The 16,381-nt window shown below is 42.3% G+C and overlaps 1 protein-coding gene across 1 annotated transcript in view; it reads left to right on the top strand.

The window, feature by feature from the left end:
- NCAN (neurocan) overlaps positions 1–16,381 on the top strand; it is a 1,349,040-nt gene that overhangs the window by 1,274,980 nt on the left and 57,679 nt on the right. Inside the window, exons 14-15 of the mRNA XM_069649118.1 lie at positions 15,174–15,256; positions 16,225–16,369. Coding sequence (XP_069505219.1) covers positions 15,174–15,256; positions 16,225–16,369 — 228 coding nt within the window. The remainder of the gene's footprint in view (positions 1–15,173; positions 15,257–16,224; positions 16,370–16,381) is intronic.

Here is a 16,381-nt window from a genome sequence, read left to right as displayed (position 1 = left end):
TCAAATCTACAACACATAACTGCTTTTCACATTAGATAATTCATGGATTTCTGGCAACAATTGGTTCAAATTCTCAAACCGGTATGGTGGGATCACGTCGGTCCAGTCATGATTCATCAGATATCATGTTTTGCTCCTGCAGGCCAATTTATTATGAGATATTTAGTTAGTGTGAGGAGTGATGCATCATATTTTAGGTAATGTCTGTGGTACACACAACTGTCATTCCAAAAGAACATGAAACCCTTCAGCACTAAACCTTAACAACCAGATCCTTCCCAGATACCCTATCTGTGGCAGTCATTATGTGGCCATCCTTTACCTTGTTCATACAACATCTGTGTTATTAGAAATAACAACTTTCAACATGTCTTGAATAATTTTGGTTAGATCTTTTGTTACCTACAACTCTTCTAGACTTGCATCTATCTCTTTTATTTGAGAGCCAGTAATGAAACCCATCACTTTCCCTAGTTCTCTCCCAGTTTTTGTTTCCCACTCTATGGACCATACTGAAGCCACTGAATGAAGGCCGTCGCATATCCGACCCACTGGGCTACTCCAATTGTGCTTAGTGCTGGATAGCATGTCTCTCTGATGGTCCAGTCTGATTGCTGCAAATGCAGAGCAATTGGGAAAAATGAGATGTCACGTGAAAGTTCAAAATCAGTAAAACTAAGTACAATGCTCCAAATGTTGCATTAACAACTTTGCTGAGTCTGTTCCATTGTGCTCATTTCAGTACCAGAGCATTTGTGGATGTACCACTCCAGCTTTCGGACTGTTGTTTGGATTTGAAAAAAAACAAAACAGAACAGCACTTTCTGCACAATAGTGCAAATCAGTGTTTTTCTGAAAGGCATCCTATTTCGAGAGTCTATTTGCTTTTCTTCAATACAATGCCCTGCTTGATATAACTTCATACACACTTTCATTAGAAAATTCAAGCATTGGCTTCCTGGAGTTTGACATTCTTTGGTGGGCAAACACGCTCCTTGTGTTCCATTCGTTATATAGGTCACCTTGCTAGCGTTCATTAAACCATACACGTATTTTGCTTGCTGCTTAGAGCCACCAGCCATCCATTGTACAATTCGGCTGTGCACTTGTCTGCATATATCCTGAAAATGCACATATTTAACATGGTATTTTGTTAGATGTGTTTTTGAGTTGGTCTTGGCATCTTTACTTCTTTTACTTTTGGTGCACATTTAGTGGGTATAATATCTGGCCTGCAAACTGTGTTTGGGGTGTCTCTGCCCTTTGTCCATTTTGAATCTGATGATGCATTAGCAAGTAACTCCCTCTCCCAATCTTCAGGCTTCCTTTCTGGCATTGCTGTGCATGCAGAGGGCACCTGCCCATACGTTTATTTCTTGGCACCCACGATTAACACTAGTTAATAGTCTGCACCACACTTCCACAAATATGTGAAAAAAGTTGAACTTTTCCTGGTCACTATATTTCATCCTCTCCAACATCTCCAAGTACTTGCTATTTGAATACCTCTCTTCCCCATCTTTATGGTTATTTTCCCTAATATGAAGGTGTGAAAGTATTTTTCTTCTACAGATGCCCAGCTCACAAAAATGCTGAGCAAACCACAAAGCAACAGGCATAGCAGAATACATATCAACATCTGTTGAAATGTCAAGCTGCGCTGCAGGGCATAAGTGTTAGTTTGTGGGTCCAAGTTGGCACATACCTTTAATGAACAGCAGTCCCCATGGCCAGTAGCACTTCATGGTTGGCCAAACAGTCTGTCTCACGGAGGCAAGACATGGTTGGGATTTTGGGTAAAGCATGCTGGACCTGCTGGTAAATAAAACAGACAGTTTTCACTAGATTTTTACAATCCTCAAGCATTGTATCATCCACCAACTGCACCGTGCCCCCATCTAAAGGCACTGGTTGAGTCGCTGGGAAACAAATTGGTCTACTAGTCGGAAGGATAGCTCGGGGGCAACCTGTTTGTCTTGGAAGCAAGATAACCACAGACCAACACAGGTTCAAATCCTGGTCCTGAATTTAGAGACTGGTCTACAGTATTATTTAAATTGATTATTTCATATGGGCTTAAGCATATGTACGTATTAAAGCTAATAGCTGTGTATCTGGCACCAACAAACTAGTTTATGCACAGATCCTACCTATTTTTCTTAAGTATTGTATTCTGGGCTTCCACCATTCCTACTGACTTTGGATGAAGATGGGTATGGTTCATACACCTTTAATTGTACAGTGCTTGGGTCTTGCAGATGTTTTCTTCTTGTTTAATCTAAGAGAAATATGTCTCTCGTTCAGTGCCTAGACGCCTTCTGGCCGTAGTTGTGCTTTATTTATTTTGTAATAAATAACTAAATAAAGAAATAGCCCATCCACCTTCTTCTCATTGTCTTTCAATTATTCCTCAAAATAATCTCTTTGATCCCCGGCCAACAAAGACTCCTCTTCATTTTGCAGCATCTCCTATTCTCCAGCGTCTCACGGTTCTGCAGCCTTGGTCTATCTCTGAGGTAGCCAGGCTGAAGTTGACACAAGCCGACATCCATTTTCCTTTGATGGCCGTCCTTATCACTTCGACCATGTGTTACTGCCTATCTTCTTTTATTGGTCAGTGAGTAATTGTATCTTCTTTGTATCCACGATTACTTTATCCTTAAGTACACGTTTCTCTTATTGCTTTGGTTACATCATACTCTTAAAGATTATCATTTCATTTTGGTATGTCTTCATATATCGTCTTTATGACATCATGCTACCCTTTCCAGATTTCACTTAACGCTCCATAATGTTTAATGTTGCATGCTGACATCCTTCTATACAACATCCCTCTACTCTTCCCATGTGAGGGTACATTCTGTAGGGTTGTCTGAGTACATATCATCTCTCATACACTTGATGCAGTATATGCACAATGCATGGGGTCCCATTTATAGCTCTTCTGCTGTGGTTCCAATATGACAGCAATGAGGGGGCGGGAGTTAGGGAGAACTCGTCCATCTGCTCCTCTGCATTCCCCCTCTGCTCGAGTCTTCGACCACATTCTCTTCTTCAATCTCCTTCATCTTCTCTTCATACTGTCACTTCTTTGGAATCCATATCTCTGTCACCCCCCTCAGGTGACCTGCATTCTTTATATGTTCATCCACACTCCAGGTCATGTGACAGCAATCTCCTGATGGTGTGCAGATTATCCAACATCCTAACATTTGTTTTGATCCTTGGGGTATTAGAACTTAGTTCCTGGAAGTGCAAGTGTACTTTGCTTTATATTCCCATGAGTACTTGCCTCATTTTGGATTTCTTCAACAGCTGCAGCATCTATATCAATCATTATCTTTATTCCAATAGCTTTCTTGGCTGTTTTTTGGCACTGTCCCAAGATAATACCTATGAAACAAAATCCTAGCAATACCAACACTATTATTGCTCTGAATATTTTAAAGGCATCTGCCAGCCACGTTGGAATCCACAGCAACAGGAACAACAATTAGTCATCTCCTATAGTTTCATCAGCTTCATCTTCCATTTCTGTATGCAGGGTGTCAGCATAGTTATTGCTTCTGTCAGGGTTCCATTCTCTCCATCATGAGATGGGAGAATGTACAACAAGAAGGCCCGACCTTGGCACACATGCCTCATTCCATTAATGTAATTAGGTCCAGGACATATCTATTCTGGAGGGTCATCATCCTGATGACTCTCAATTCTTCTCTGATTGCATTAAATCCTTTTATTATTGCTTTGATTGTCTTCAGCAGCTCCACTCAGGTGATCTGCAACCACTTGGCGTTCACTGCATTCTGGAGTCCTGGCATGAATATAGATGTCATTATCATTGCTGTCTTACTGACCAGTTTATGCTCATATGGAACGTCTTCATAGGCCTTTATTGATTTTGATGAGAAGTAGTTCTCTCTCTTCAGCCAATGGAGGTTAAGCAAGCTCTTCCTCCTCTGATGATCATTCATTTTTGGAAATCCATCAATATTGAGGTCATTTTGGGGAATCACCAATAGTACAACATGTATTACTACAATGGAACATATTCCACCCCAATTTTTAGGCAGCTGCATGTATACTCTGGATCCACAAGCCCAATATCGGTCTAGCAGTACCGCAGTTCCTCCATTCATTGCTATGATTTTCTGCCCACATCCTTTGTTTTCTCCAACCAGGACCAGGTCTCCATTCTGTCATTCACTATTTGCACTATACCTGTTGGTTCCTTCTTCAATAAGTGTCCAGGGCAAGATAATAGTCCTTCTGCCCATCCAGTACTGGTGGCAACACCTCCATACACCGGATCTTTCAGACATGTCTGAACCATTCATCCTCTTCATCTCGACAGCCTTTATTTGTTCTCCAATTTGTGTTGGATACATATGTTTCTTGTTTGTCCACTCCATTCCATTTTCCATCCTGTTTGTTGTTACATAAGTATCCTCATTTGGAAATGCTCCTCTTGATCGCCATCATAAAGTTGCCAATGTTCCTTCAAATTGCCCTCTGGTTGTGCATGCTGCTAGATAACTCAGACAGTTTGCGTCATGTGCAGGCATTTCTTTTGCAATAAATGTCCTTGCTGTATTCATGGCATAAGGGATTAAGGAACAAATGTAGCAGCTTTCATCTAACATTCTCTCTCCCAACTATTTCATGTGCTGATACTATACATTATTTTTAAAATCAGCTGAATTGTCAAGATAAGTGTTTATATATTCATGATCTTACTCAGTATCCCTTTTAAGTCAAAATAGATGCCTAGTAATTTTAGAAAACAAGCTCTCTGTACCTCAAGTGGGAATTATAATAGATGTTCCATTGACACTCTCCATATCTGTATCACTCTTTTTATAACATATTGAAATTCCATGATAATAATGAGGAAAACACAAATCATAATACAGACTGATACTGCAATTAGCACTCGATGAAAACTCATTGACTTTCTTGGTGGCAATGCACCTCTTATGTTCAGAAACCTCCTCATTTTTGTTTGTACTATTAATATCTAACCCTGTTATTCTTTATAGATCACACTTTTAAATCAAGAGAGACAAAATAATGGCTATCATTATTCTAAAAATAATATGATTCTTCTTTGGATCGATGAAAAATGTCACTATGTTCACGTGTCTCCTTATTAGAGCTGGATAAGACTGCAATATACATGTATAAACAGCATATAAGAATGTGTGCATTGTTATTATAATTGGTAACATAAAAGATGAAATGTGTTCCTCTTCTTCAGATTCTGGATCTTCTCTTTTGACCTATCTAAAAAACGTTCCAGGATAACTGCAAATCCATGAAGACCTTGGTCCGCAGTTCAAAAGTGCTTTAGTGCTTTTCATTTTTCATATCCTTGCCTTTGGCCATTGAGTGAGTCAGCATATGCAGAACTTGTTCTCTTGCTTCACTCTGGACAGCTGCAGGAGGGGTTGGTGTTTCTCCTTAATATGGATTGATGTCATGCAAGTGCAGCCACACTGTCTACCTTTCAACTTTACAGCTGTGGGGTTCACTTCCTCCACCTCATGTGGTCCTCCAAAACAGGGCACACTCCAAGTGCGTACACATTTGTGTACCAGCACCTGGTCTCAAGGGTATAGACTAGGTGTCTTTAATAAATCTTCTGAATCAATGGGTTGATCGTCTTTGTCACTTGTTTTTGATCCCCTCCCATTGGTTTTGGTTCTGTTGAGACATGAAAGAAACACTTGCAGTCATTGTTGTGAGGTAATCATGCATCTCATCACCTAGTGTCTCTGCTACACTGTAAGCATCAGTTTTTACTCTAGTGGGAGGAGCAAGGGGAGTTTTCATACAACATCCAGACACCAACTAATGATGAGTTAGATGATGTTCCGAGCCTGGCTGATTCTTTAAAGCATACAAGTCAAGGGGCAGGCAATGTAGCCATCCCTTCTTTAAGGTTATCTTGATTTTTGCAATGCTTTCTTTTACTAATCCATTTAATCCCTCAAGGCGCCATTCGCCTGTGGGTGGTAAGCAGAGGAAAACTTGTGCCTAATACCTAATAAAATAACTATTTGTTCAAACAACTCATTTACAAAGTGCAGTCCATTGTCAGACTGCACAACCTCACACACACCCCATCTGGGAAACACCTCTCACACAAGGAACTTGGTGGTGCATGTGACATCAGGGTGCATGCAAGGAACTGCCTCGATCCATCTGTAAAAATGACATACCACGACCAGCACATATGTGTAACTGTTGAATGTTTGCAACATGTCCACATAATCTATATGTAGGAGCATAAATGGGCCATTGTGTCTAGGAATTGCTCCTCTCACTGTTCATAAAGTGTGCCCTGCAGTGCATTACTGGCATATGATGCAATTTACAATAAACTGTGTCACATGTTCTAAAAAATTCAGTAAAAAACATTCTTCTGCAGCTGTTGAAGCAAGACTCTCTCAAGTCATATGTGCTTGGTAGTGAAAACGCTCCAGCTCTACCCTAGCAATGCTAGAGGCATTACTGGCTTTCCAGTGCAATCCTACCTCCAGATTGCCTCAGTGGGGGATAATGAACACCACTGATTTTGCCATAGATCCTACTCCTCTCATGTATCTCAATCAAATGGACAAAAAACAGCATGTTAAAGCTCTCCTTTACCAACATGCATCGTCCTGTCATATGTTTAACACTTTCTATTTCCAAATTAGAAATGGTTGGGAAGTAGTGTGCCTTTTTAGCTTCTAAATCTGTGGCTTTGTTTCCACAGATTACGTCAGACCTTTTAGAATGTGCTGTGAATTTTACAACTGCTTGAGTCAATGGGAGATTTAATGCTTCAATAAGACTATCCCATAAGGTTGTATGTTGCACTGGAGTGCCGTCTGCATATAGGAAGCCCCTTCTTTTCCAATGTGGCAAACCTGCGCGTACAGTCAACATCACATAGGCGGAGTCAGAGTACACCATAACTTCCTCATCTTCAAATCTTTGAAGTGCACCGTTAAGTGCCACTAATTCAGCCGCCTGTGCTGAATAATGCAAAGGCAATCTTGCACTTGTCACTCCCTCAAATTCACCCACTCAGTCCAGCTTTACTACCTCTGATTCAGTGTGCCATTTGCCAGATCTTTGATCAATTTTTGATAAACCATCAATAAAGACAACTCCCCCCTCCTGATAGTATTTTCCCTAGCTTGGGGAATATTGTTATAACATTCAGTATACATTTCACAATCATGTACATAGTCATCCACTCCTATTGGTTCTGCTATGAACGTTGCAGGATTCACTTTCTTGCATCTGACAATATTAATCGAAGGATTTAAGATTTTTACCTTGTATCCTGATACTCTCTGTGTAGTTAATGTACTTTTGGGTTTCTTTAAATTTGCAAATAATGTGTGTTCCACAAACAATGTTACTGAACACCCCATTGTTATACTTAAAGCTTTTTCAATCGTGAATGCAGCAGCAGCTCAAGATTGCTCACAAGGGTAATGGGTCAAAATCACACTATAAAAAGCTAATGTTTTATGTCCATGACCTAATGTTGTTTTCTGTGTGAGGACTGCTGTCATAACTTCTCCATTTGATTGCAAGAACAAGTAGAATTCTTCATGATAATCTGGGATTCCTAACACAGGGGCTGTACTGATTGCCTTTTTTAATTCAAATCCTTCAGTCATCTCATCTCTCCATGTTATTTTATTTGTGTCCACCTGCTCTTCTTTAAGTCCTTTTAAAAGTGGTTGAATATATGTACTGTAATTGAAAGCCCAGGCCCTACAATAATTACATGGGCCTATAAATTGCTGCATTTCCTTCACTGTTTTGTGTTCTGGAGTCTTCATAATTGCTTCTGATCTTTTGGGTGTCACTTCCCTCCCTTTGTGAGAGATCAACTGTCCTATATACAAGACTTCTTCCTGAAAGTATTGTAACTATTCTTTGTCCAGTGTAGTAAGAGAGGGCTTGGAATTTTAGCCTAGTTTTTACATTTTAACTAAGGCTCAGAATTTCAACAAAGATGAAAACTGATCCCACTTGCCAATAATAGTGTGAGACTCATGTGTGAGACTTTAGGCTGAATCTGGTCTGACTCAATATTTTGAGTGCATGGAAAACATAAATTACGTATAAGCTGGTATTTCATTTGGACACTATACCATGGGGTTTAATATGGACTGAATTTCAAAGCTAACAATGAACTTACTCACTAATGTCCTAAACTACCAATATATCCCCACACTAATATCAAAGACAACTTAGTCCATAGCTCTTTGGTGCAAAACATTAGTACAGAACTATGGTACAAACCAGCTCATTTTAAAAGAGTATAAATGTGCTAAAATAAAGCGGTTTTCTTGCAAGGAAGACATGACAAGTTGGAGATGTGAATGTGGAGTATCATTTTATTCAAAGTAGCCCATTGTTCAGTTTCAGAACAGGAAAACAGACGTTGGGAATGTAACACTTTTCATCTGTTGCTGCGTTTATAAAAGCCAGGCTGATCACGTGTTTCAAGAACATTCTAGTGAGTTTGTTTTCAATGCGAGGTCGTTCTCCATAGCACATGACATCGCTTCAAGGGCAGTATTTTATTACATTTTATGTATGCAAGCATACATTCATGGGATGTCTCTGACAGAGGGTTTAAAAAGTGCTGCCAGTCAGTAGGCTCAGTCTCTCTTGGGCTCTCTCTCTCTCTCTCTCTGGCTGTGGGTCAATGTGCTGGATTTGCAGACTATTCATAGGCTGATATCTTCCTTTGACAAGTGGGAGAAAACCAGACAATGAAATTCTCCAGTGTAGGCTCTGTCCAGACAGACAGAGGAGGACCTGACTAAAGCTGTACAGGGGGCACACAGAATCCGACATTATTTTTGGTAAGATTATAGTAACAATTGAGGTGCGTGTTGATTTGCCTTGCGAGTGGATTTTGCAGACAGCTGCAGCCAGGAAAGTTATGGTCACATTTATAAACATAGACAGCTACCAAGACTAGTGATAACTTCAAGATCAGTTTTAGCAGAACTATTGGCATCTGTCGCAAAAAAAATGTTTGAACCCTTTTGTGGGGAAAGTCTGTTTGCAGTAAGGGACCTTGCTGGTAAAATGTGTGTTTTTCATTTATTTTCACTTTGAATCATAAGGAATGTCATGCAAAGACAACTTGGTGCATTGCATATGTCTGTACATTTTATAAGTTCTAATCTCTTATAAAGCATAGAAGAAAGAAACAATTTAGCCTCAGTCTACTTATTATGCATTCTGTTTCCTTGTGTTAGTATTCAGAAAGATGTGAAGCAGATAGTAGTTGCATTTTAGCACAGGTGGTATTTTCATTTTACCACATGTCGCAAAATAGAAAACAAAAACTGATCACTGTGAATTGGGTCCATCTCAGAGGCTGTTTATATAAACAACAGCATTCATGTGTCCTGGTAAGTGCATGCTAGTTTACCACCAAAGTGGTAGTGTGATAAAATACCACAGGGTGATGGCATTATGATTTATAGTGTACCAAGTCTAGTTTTGACTCACTCTTTATGGTCCCAGAATAAGAACAATATTGGGCAGTCCTGTGTATTTAGGATTCACCAATATACCACGAAATACCTCAACAGATTTACCAAAAGTACCACAAAATTCCTCTGGCACCACCTTATACCTTTTCTCTGAGAGTATCGTCATGAGCGGAGCTGAGTCTTCTCTGTACCTTTCTACTTTCTCACTGCACACCAAAATATCATCTATGTACTGAATTATTGCACTTTCAAACTGGATATTACCCAGATCCATCTAGAATACTATCTTAAAGATTGAAGGGACTCACAGTACCCCTGGGGCAAACAAGTATATTTCAGGTGGATATTTCTGTACAAAAAGGAAGTCAAATCTTGTGAGTCTCCATGAAGGGTAATTGAAAGGAAGGCATTTTTTAAATATATATTACTGTGAAATATTTGGACTTAGATGGGATATTGCACAATATTGTTACAGTATTTTGTTGAACTAAAGGAAACTCAGCTTCGACTATATTGTTTACAGAGCAAAGGTCTTGTATGAATCTCTCTGCTCTTGGTTCTGTTCTAGCCATTTGTAGTATGGTGGTGAGAGTAAGAGTTCCCCGCAGCAGTTTCTTCCGGAACAATGAAGACAGACATCCCCAGATAATACGGAGTCGAAATGCCTCTTCATTTCTGAAGTCATGAAGCTCGCAGTGGGCCACCAGCTTATGCAGTCAGGTCGCAAAGGCACCCATGGATTCCCAAGACACTTGACATGCACTGTTGACAGTGTGCCTCTAGTGATCGATTTTACATTATGGGTCCAAATATGCACTTGGGGCTTCCTTTAGCCATGTGTTAGAGTCAACCTGATCTGGTGGGAAAGTTGGAATGAGATCTTCTACTGCATCTAGCACTAAGTTGATCAGAAGTCATCTTGCAAATTTGTTGAAGGAGGTCTCGTTGTAGGCTTCTGGATAGTTTTCAAACCGTCTTAGCCAGCGCTCCCATTTCAGACCCAAGGCCTGTTGATTGCTCATGTCAAATAGCACCAGGCGACAAAAGGCAGCAGCATTGGACTCATCTTTCCCTGTAGACATCTTGATGCACTCTGCTGCTCAATGCTGTGGAAATGATCATATGAGTTTAGTAGGAAGCATACAACTCACATGAACCACGTGATCAATTGTCTTTCTTTTTTCTTATTATAATTTTTTCCTCTAGCTGAGGAATCCCATCCTCATCACCTGTGTAGTGTTTTAGGCGTGCACGGGCCCCAAGTCGGTGCCAGCAGAAAGGAACAACATGGATCCAGCAGAAGCAGCAAATTCTATTTAGTAGGCTCCAGAAATGCCCAATGCGCACGAGCAACCCTCTGCGCATGCGTGCTACAAAGAGAACTGGTTGGCTGTTCTCCCATGATGCGGCATCAGCAGGGGACGCACTCGCCCCAGGTTAACCCTGTCGTTCTCAGGAAATTACATCTACCCCGGGCGAACAAATGTACAGTTCCAGTGGGAAAACCTAGTGCAGGAGGCCAGAACTCCACGTCCCACAAATGGAAAGGGGTAACATATAACGGATTGATCAATACTATCACCCTCGAACATCTTGGACATTCAGATACTTTATCACTGGTCGCTCTAAAGTAACTTTCCACATTCAGTATAGGGTTGTATGGTGCGGGGACATCGCCTCAGAACGTGCTTTCAACCTGTCCCCGTTCAACCTTCACCTCCTGATGGGACGACATGGAAGAATGGTGGTGCAGATGACAGAAGAGAGGTCACAAATTGTAAGATGGATAAGATTTTGTTTGTTTTAGAGTAGTGTAGTGTTTGCGGCATGCTCTGGCCCCGGGTCGGTGCCAGGAAAAAAGAATGAAACGGAGCCTGGAGAAGTAGTGCGCTCTCTTTATTTGGTATGCTCCAGGAATGCCCGGTGTTAACCTTTTTTCGCATGCACGCTACAAACTGAGCCGGTTAGCTGACCTGCCATGATACGTATCCGCAGGAGATGTACTGGCCCCAGGTTAACCTTGTCGTGCTTGGGACACAACAGAGTGGACCCACCATTTCTCAGCCACAATTTCCATTGAAACTCTGGACTTGAAGTCGCATTGTGCAACATTTCTCTTGGTATTTGCTTGCTCAGTAGCTTTTGAGACATTGGACGGCAAGACGCCATGTACAAAGTTTCTCTTAGCATTACCTTGCTCCTTCTCTACTGAATCCCTGTAGGTTTGGGATCTCACTTCTTTGTGCTAGGCACTTCTGTATTGGCTCTAGGGACCTTGCTCATAAAGGCCCCCCACACAGTGCTTTTTCATGCCCTTGGCTTCCGTTATGGCTCCTGGATCCTTGAACATCAGGGTCCAGCATGCAGCACTCCACATTAAACTGAATTTCTGTATTTATTTTAAGAACCCTGAACCTCAGTTCCAGCACACAGCACTTATGTTTGCTCTCTCTTTCTATATTGGATCTAGGAACTTTGAACATCAGGCTCCAGGATGCAACACTCTGCATGACACCTCATTTCTGTATTGGCTCTAGGAATCCCCAACCTCAATTTCCAAGACACAGCATGTATTGCTTCACGCCCTTTCTATAGTGGCTATATTGAAACCTTGAACATTGGGAAGCAGCATACTGCTCTCCTTATTATATTTGCTCAATCTCCTTGTTCCTTTTCCCCACTGGGTACTTTCCATCAGTATCCACGAACTTCTCTCCTTCACTGGTTATTGCTCACTTCTGTCTAGGCTGTTCTCCTCTTAATGTGTGGCCCCAGAGGGGTAACACGACTGACCTGTTCCCTTTTCCATGTGTTCAGCTCTTAAAACAATCACGTCGGTCTACTCCTTGGCTCAGTAATGTGTCCCTACAGCTCCCAAGGGATTCAGTGTTAGACATCCTTCATATCACCAGCCTGCCTAGTCTCTCCACTGCTTGCTCTTTCCTACAGGGAGAATAGTATTCTCAGGAAGTCTGCAGCCTTGTCGCGCTTCACCTCAAAATATCTTGACTCCCCTCTCATAAACAATAGTCCCATTTCTAGCTTGCAGGGCTGGATCTTCTGTCCATGGCACTGGCAAAAAGACTGTGCAACCTTGAGGTCACTTTATCACACTGCACAATATTTGATCAAAAGTCAGGATCCACAAAATGTCTGTTTACACACAATTTGTAACCAGTATGGATTATGAGCATAGTACGAAACAGTTAAACAAAAGTACAGAATGCGCACTTGTCAGTGGGCTGCTTTAGCTGCATTTTCATCTGTACACTTTCTGAAGAATCCTCGAGTGGGCCCTCGAAAGACCCTGTGTATCAGATCCTTTCGACCCAAGAGAATTCAGTCAGGTGTGTTGCCTCCTTCCGCAGCCCCCACGGCTCATGGACTGCGCGGTGCCTCAGGAATCTGCATGGTCACTGCTGCTTTTCAATGTCCATTTGACATCTTTGGATGGACACACTTGCACATTTGATGTGAAAGTTGACAACTATTCAGGTGGAGCACAGATTTGTTTAAACTTGAGGCTAACCCTGACAATCTTTTAGAGCATGCCACAGATCGAATTCTGTCCATTGATCAATAGAGGAGACAAAATTGTCTAAAAATGAACCCAACAAAAACTTGAAATCCTGGTTTCAGGCATGCTTGCAACCACCTGGCCACATCCACTAGATCACCGGTCTGCAACCTCTTGCTGTCACGATGTTTGGTTCGACAACTCCCATCAGCCTTACACAGCATAGTAGTCAATAGTGAAGGAGAGTTGCAGTCAAAAACATCTGAAGAGCCACAGGTTGCAGATCCATGCACCAGACCCTGCTCCCTCACCTGCCCAAAATGTTTCACCTTGATGCAAAGCTTACAATGGTCCCCCAGGTCTCTGCCATTGTAAGGAAAAGCTTCTTTCCTCCCAAAACATTAAGCCGGCTCCCCCCGTATCTGAGTTACTCCAGGGGGTGTCCTACAAGTCATGACCCTTAATCCACCTTATCTAAGTTTCCTTAGGAGTGTACCATGACCCCCCCCCACTTATCCACTTATCCCTAAAAGGGTCACACAAGTCATGACCCCACTTATCTACGTTTCCATAAGAAGGTCCTACAAATCATAACTCTTGTCACAACTCACCTCAGTTTTGCAAACAGCTTCTTGCTTGGCCTTCCTCAGACTTAACTGTCTCCAGAAGGAGCAGAATGCCGCTGCCCATCGACTGCTTCTGTTGAGTCTTTTTGATGTCCCTGAATAGTCTTTAAATCCCTATGCATGGCACATAGAGCCTCCTAGGGACTTAGTCCACGAACACGTGTACCCAATATCTACCCTGACCTGAGCCTTGCAATTTAACAAGTGCCGCTGCAGAGGATGCTCCGTCTATGCGCTTGCGGCAGTGGTCTGGAACCCTTACCACGCTTCAAGAAAGGGCTAAAAAACAACTTGTTTTTTTACTGATCTCACTTGTATATAACTGTTTGCACTGCAGAGGTCACTCCAGTGTTGAATCTGCACCTTAGAAGCCTGTTAATATTGCATAACAAAGTGTGTGTTGCCCGAGTTGGCCAAACCATTTTACTGATGCACGAAGTTACATTCTTACCCAGGTAATAATAGTTGGCAGGGTGGGTTTATGGACCCATTACGCTTGATAAGGTCCGAGGATGCGATCTATAAATCTATTACAACCTGTGTTTCGATTGAAAGGATATAGAGTATTTATGTACTCTGCCAGGATTGCCCGAGCATGCTCTCAAACCCTCCCTCTCCCAACAATAACTGATCTCTAACTTATAATTCTTCCAAAACTGGCTTGAAATCCCAAGGCATATATTAACCCAACATATAGTAATAGTACACAGTGTGGGTCTTAGCTCTCTAAAGATAGTGCATATGCACTGGACTAGCACACACCCACACTAAAGCAAAGCATTCTCCTCGGTCTGACTCCTTCCCTGCATCTGCAATGTACCTCCTCACTGTCCCTCCCTCACTCTTCCTCTCCTTCCCAGGTCTGTCCCTCCCTCACTCTTCCTCTCCTTCCCAGGTCTGGCTCCCCCAGGCGGGGGCACAAAATTCCACGAACACGAAATAAGGATCAGCCCTTTGAAACTACTACAGTGGTGAGACGAGGCAGTTCAAAAAGCATAAAGGAGTTGTTATTAGGTTAAACTGCCTGGTTGGTCACAGGGAATTGGCTGTGGACCGCTCTGCACTGCCTGTCTCGTTTCAATGTAGCGTGGAGAACAGTCTGCAGGGTATAGGAACCAATCTGCTGACTCCACTGGTTCTTACAGCCTGCAGCTTGTCCAATGAAAAGGCTCTTTGGCCCGTCCAAGGATTATCATTTTGAGTAGTGCTCGACCAGGGATAGAAGACACAAAGCTGGATTCTGTTCTTATTAAAGAGTTGCTGCAGTTCCTCAATCTTTTGCATCATAAGTAAAAACACATCCTGAATAATGTCCGAATTCAAGAGTTGAATACATTTGTCAATGGCACGTTGGCTGCACGGTCAATGTCAAAAGCTTTGATTAAGAAATCTGGAGATCCTTACAACAACAAAAAAACGAGAAACAGAGATTAAAAAAAAGAGTGGTTAAAGTTATGAATATATTTTCGGGGTGCCCCTGTTTACAGGTCTTGACATTGTTTTCCCCAGCTTTCGGGCTCGACAATACTTGGATTGGCCTCAATGACCGGATTGTGGATAACGATTTTCAGTGGACGGATAATACGGGTGTGGTAAGTACAGGGCACGTGAGAAGGGGCGGGAGCTGTATTGAGAAGGAAAGGTGATGTTGCCTAGCTTGCACTCCTGTGAGAGAAGGTAGACCTAGTGGCCTTTGAAAGCAATTTGTCCCACACCTTTTCCGCATAGACAGTGTTTGAGAGCTTGGATAAATAATCAGCATTCCATGTGACTTTCATTGATTATCTGTGCATTGGGGTATTGGTGGTGCTAGAGCTTTCGTGGGGTGGATTGTGAGTGCTACGCGTGTGTAGGGATGGGACATTGACAAGGACCTGCGTATCGTTCCTCTCCAGGATTGGTGGTGCTAGAGCTTTCTTGGGGTGGATTGTGAGTGCTACGCGTGTGTAGGGATGGGACATTGACAATGCCCTGCGTATCGTTCCTCTCCAGGATTGGTGGTGCTAGAGCTTTCTTGGGGTGGATTGTGAGTGCTACGTGTGTGTAGGGATGGGACATTGACAAGGACCTCTGTATCGTTCCTCTCCAGGATTGGTGGTGCTAGAGCTTTCTTGGGGTGGATTGTGAGTGCTACGTGTGTGTAGGGATGTGACATTGACAAGGACCTCTGTATCGTTCTTTTCCAGGATTGGTGGTGCTAGAGCTTTCTTGGGGTGGATTGTGAGTGATGTGTGTGTGTAGGGATGGGACATTGACAATGACCTGTGTATCGTTCCTCTCCAGGGTTGGTGGTGCTAGAGTTTTCTTGGGGTGGATTGTGAGTATTATGTGTGTAAGGATGGGTCATTGACAATGACCCGGGTATCATTCCTCTCCAGGAGCAATTACTACATCAAGGATCCACATGCCACAACGTAGTGCTTTTGAGTGTCCAAACATGTGGATTTGCAGGCATTTCTCCAACTCTGGATAATGGGGTCTTAGTTGAATGCAAGAATAAGGGAATCGTCCTTGTGAGGTCCTTGAATCCTCTGATTCATAGCCTTCTTACTGTTCACAGCAATACGAGAACTGGAGAGCGAATCAGCCAGACAACTTCTTCGCCGGTGGAGAGAACTGTGTCGTGATGGTGTCTCGGGACAGTGGGATGTGGAACGATGTACCCTGCAACTACAACTTGCCCTACATATGTAAAAAGACTACTGGTGAGTGTTCTC

Source organism: Ambystoma mexicanum, chromosome 1p (genome assembly GCF_040938575.1).
Source record: "Ambystoma mexicanum isolate Mex_15411 chromosome 1p, UKY_AmexF1_1, whole genome shotgun sequence".
In the NCBI taxonomy this organism is placed as follows: Eukaryota; Metazoa; Chordata; class Amphibia; order Caudata; family Ambystomatidae; genus Ambystoma; species Ambystoma mexicanum.
The sequence above is the reverse complement of the archived record's forward strand: the minus strand, read 5'-3'. Positions and strand labels throughout refer to the sequence as shown.